Source organism: Vicia villosa, unplaced genomic scaffold (assembly GCF_029867415.1).
Source record: "Vicia villosa cultivar HV-30 ecotype Madison, WI unplaced genomic scaffold, Vvil1.0 ctg.000444F_1_1, whole genome shotgun sequence".
NCBI classification, from domain to species: domain Eukaryota; kingdom Viridiplantae; phylum Streptophyta; class Magnoliopsida; order Fabales; family Fabaceae; genus Vicia; species Vicia villosa.
The window spans coordinates 215,487-219,689 of NW_026705212.1; the positions used below are offsets into that span (position 1 = coordinate 215,487).

The window sequence follows — 4,203 nt, forward strand, 5'->3', positions numbered from 1 at the left end:
AAATTATACAAAGGGAAGGTTTAAAGCACCCTTTGTATCCATGGTTATCCACGGGGTCTTAATTGCTTAGCTCACTTTGATTTGTTTGAAAATGTTTGCAGTGAATAGAAAAAGGATTTGAATAAGGACTTTAGCTTGTAAATAAGCGTAGCCTTCACTACGCCAAATTTGGCTTTTAGCAGCACATCTACGAAAGCGCTTTTAGACAAAAGCGCTGCTATAGGTTTTGCTAAAAACAAAACTAAAAAACAAGGGAAAAAAGCGCTGCTATAGGGGGTCCTACGAAAGCGCTTTTAAAAAGCGCTGCTATAGAGTAAGATGTGAAAGCGCTTTTAAAAGCGCTGTTATAGGGGTATGCTACGAAAGCGCTTTTAGGAAAAAAAAACGCTGGTATAGGGCTAGCTACGAAGGCGCTTTTAAAAGCGCTGGCGTAGCTTATTTAAAATTAAATTTTTAAAACAAAAATAACAAACACGCGTTTTGCCTCAAACGCATCTTATCGAACCTACTCCATCTCCAGCTAGGGTTTCTTCTTCACCTTTTCCTTTTTTTTCTTCAATCCAATTCAATGGCCGACAAATCCCAATACGACGCTACTCCACCCTCCCTCAAACGCAAGTACGACGAACCACCTCCTCACTCCAGACCCACCGGTTTCTCCAAAGGCCCTCCTCCTCCTTCCTACAACAACGTCCCTTCCCTCGCCACCACCGAATTCGATAACATGCCTGAGATCCAGAGTTGTTCCTCACAATCAGAATCAGAAGAAGTAAGACCCAACAATAGGTCAAATTCCGGTGCTTCTGAAACGATGTCTTATAGTTCTTCCCAATTTCAAAAACCTAAACCTAAAAATAAAGGAATACTGTGCAAACGACGGAACCCTAGAGTTACTGTTCGGTGTGCAAGGGTTGATAATGTTGCTGCCACTGGTTTTCCTCTCGGAATGTCATTCGCCGCTGTTATGGCTCAGGTAACGGAACTCGCTAAAGCTCTTTTGTTTAAAGAAATTTGCTTTCTCCTAATTATGGACTGGTTGTTTGAAAGCTTAAAAATTGATGCTTTTAATCAAATCTGTTATTTTTTTCATTAATACTGTTAAAAATTATGATTTTGAATGGATTGATTTTGTAACATTGATTTTAATTTGAAAGCATAGAAGGAATTTTAAGTTGAAATCATGTTGAAATCAGTTCTAATCGAAATTACTCAAATGTCAAAACCAATTTTAGGTGTCTGGAATCACCTTTGGCTCTAGCTAATGTGAAGCCCGGACACACTAAAACAATCAATTCTAGTAAGTTTTATTTTATTTTAATTTCTACACAGTAATTTATTGATCCTGGTCATGAAAAGCATTTGTTTTTGTTTTTAGGTGTTGTATAAAAGAGATGTTGCAGCTGATAGTATGTCTCCCAGTCATCTTTCGTTGGTAATTTTATTCACTGATTTTAACAAGTTTTGTTTCTGGTCTGTGCAGATATTCATTGTTACAATGAGTTTGATTCATTTATATGGTCAATAAATTGCAATTGGCAGATCATTAAAAACGTTTGACTCAGATCTACTTCTATTGCAATTTTTGCAGATCATTTCCTCCCTATTTGTTTGGCTTCACGTTTCACACTTTTAGGAGTAAAGTGGGGAAATCGTGTCTTCTTTTATATACTAACATTTTTTCTATTTTTTTGGTGAAATATGACTTGATTTGCAGAGGGCTCCTGCTTTTATATCAGAATTGCTTCAGATTATACCAAATGCACATTACTTCAAGAGAGGAACCTATGATTTAAAAAAGGTGATGTGTGCCTCACTATCTCTTCACTGTTTGGGTAAAAAGCATACTGACTATATTTTCAATTGCAGATTGTAGAATATGCAAATAATAAGGACTTCACATCTACTGTAGTTGTACACACCAATCACAGGGAACCAAGTAAGTGGTGCTTTTGAGTAAAGAAGATCCCACGCATCTAGATCTTATATTTTAAATATTGTTTCATTGCTTCACCAAAAAGTGGTGCTTTTCTTTATGAGTAAGTGGTGCTTTTCATTATACTTTCCCTACTACTTTTCATTGCTTTTCTTGTGTGGCTGAATGGATGTCATATTAGTGGCTGAATGGATGTCACATTGAATGGTACTGAGTTGAAAAGTGAAAACTATCTTAAATGAAGTCTAGTATTTACTCCAAGTGGGCCATGAATTATGGCACATATTTTTTACTACAGGGTGTTAGAAACTCTCAACACAATCTATGTATTTTGAGCTTGACTAATGTTATTGATATGGCATTGTTGGAAATTGGAAATCTAAGACCGACTAATCTTTACATATTATTAAAAAAAGTGAAACAATCAAACATAAGTGAATTCATATTAAAACCTTATGTTATAATAAGTTATCTTTGAATATTTGAAAAGGAGATTGGAAGTGTAATAACCATAGATCTTGATAATTTTGCTTGAATTTATTTAAAAACTAGTGAATCTGTTCTGTCTAATCAATCTTTTCTATTTCAAAATCAGAGGCACATCTATAGTTTATAAAAGATAAATATCTCTCAGGTTGAAATGTGTAAAAGGTATTAGAGGAAACATCACTAAGAATACCTGCCATTCACATGCCACATAAATTTACAAACACTTGCAGTTTGTGGTAATTTCTTTCCCCCAAAATAAATTAGACCAAAATAAACCCAAACCCATATAAATCGTGAACCAAAACAACAGCAAAACTTTTTAGATCTAAACCCAAACCCATATAAATCTTTGGCCTTTGAGTTAAATGAAATTATTAATAAAATTGTATAGCAAAACTTTTTAATCTTACTAGATTTAATTATTCTTCTACCTGATTCCTTTGTATGTTTGTTGTTACCATCTTGAAAATTTCCTCTGAAATAACTTACCGATAAAATTGCAGGAATGTGGTCCTCGTTTCACATTGAAATTAGTTAGCCTGCCGCATGGAACATTTGACACTAAAGGTGGAGAATATCAGTGGGTTCACAAGGTAATTTACTTGTTAACCATTACTGTTGTTTCAATTCTTAGCTAAGACGTGAAATATTTCTCCTATATTCTTAACTTGCTCACCTTCACTTTATATTCTGTCTCTTTTTTCTTTTCCTATTAGCCGGAAATGCACACAATCGCTAAATATTTTTTAGATGTTGTAATGCTGAAGTTATTCTACGGATTGGAATCTTACGTTGAAGTTGTGACATCATTCTGAAAATTCTTTTCAGGTATTAGGGACTATATTATCTCCAAGTCCATGTGCGTATGTGGTGCAACAAATATTCTCGCAAACGATCTTTATTATGTTCATACTTTAGTTGGAAGAAATCAAAGAGGTTTTGAGTCAATTTTATATTCAGCAACTATTCATGTAGGATTTGTTGCCAATATTTGAAGTATAATATTGTTGATGTTACTGATTTAGTTTGTTTGACATTAGTTACATGTGAAACTTTCTGTATATATATTATACTTTACATGATTTAGTTTGTTTGACAGGAACTATAATGATGTATATATTTAATTTTGGATATTATAATGGTATTATATTAGTATATATATATATTGTCCTACCTATGGTTGAAAATATATCGTCGAAAATATATTACAGGTCGAAAATATTACAGGTTGAAAATATATTACAGGTCGAAAATATTACAGGTCGAACTGGGAGGCTTAAATTATAGGCTGCACTTTAAAATACCTCATTTAGCAACAACAGCGCTTTTAAAAAGCGCTCTTAAAGGGCCACCTACTAAAGCGCTTTATTACAAAAAGCGCTGCCAAAGATTAAAAAAAACATAAAAAAAACGCAACCTACGAAAGCGCTTCTGGAAAAAGCGCTCTTATAGGGGGGGCTACCAGAGCGCTTTTTCCAGAAAAGCGCTCTTATAGGGGGGTATACCAGAGCGCTTTTCTGGAAAAAGCGCTCTTATAGGGGGGGCTTCCAGAGCGCTTTCAAAAGCGCTTTTGTTACCTACGGCAGCGCTGGCTTTGCCAGCGCTTTAAAGCGCTGTAATAGCCCAAAATAAGCGCTTTTAAAGCCCTTATTCGTTGTAGTGCTTTTTGAAGGTTTTTGAAAAAGGGTAAAATTGAATTTAAACCAGAGCAAGCAATTAGAAGCAATTACCCTAAATTTATAAAAAGTTCTTTTAGCCTTTCAGGGCTATCCATACCATAG

General features: G+C 34.7%; 1 protein-coding gene across 3 annotated transcripts; it reads left to right on the plus strand.

Annotated features, from left to right (window-relative positions):
• The first annotated feature begins 473 nt into the window (after nucleotides 1-473).
• On the plus strand, nucleotides 474-3,840 carry LOC131628343 (uncharacterized). 3 transcript variants are annotated; one of them, XM_058899186.1, is made up of 6 exons: nucleotides 474-973; nucleotides 1,376-1,432; nucleotides 1,715-1,798; nucleotides 1,867-2,036; nucleotides 2,926-3,015; nucleotides 3,251-3,831. In XM_058899186.1, the coding sequence occupies exons 1-4, from the start codon at nucleotides 569-571 to the stop codon at nucleotides 1,951-1,953; spliced, it is 633 nt and encodes a 210-aa protein (XP_058755169.1). In that variant the 5' UTR covers nucleotides 474-568; the 3' UTR covers nucleotides 1,954-2,036; nucleotides 2,926-3,015; nucleotides 3,251-3,831. The 3 variants fall into 3 exon arrangements, 2 of the variants coding, with proteins under 2 accessions (XP_058755169.1, XP_058755168.1); XM_058899185.1 differs by having other exon boundaries at nucleotides 1,867-1,936; nucleotides 3,251-3,822; XR_009291755.1 differs by adding an exon at nucleotides 1,233-1,297 and having other exon boundaries at nucleotides 837-973; nucleotides 1,867-3,015; nucleotides 3,251-3,840.
• Nucleotides 3,841-4,203: the final 363 nt, after the last annotated feature.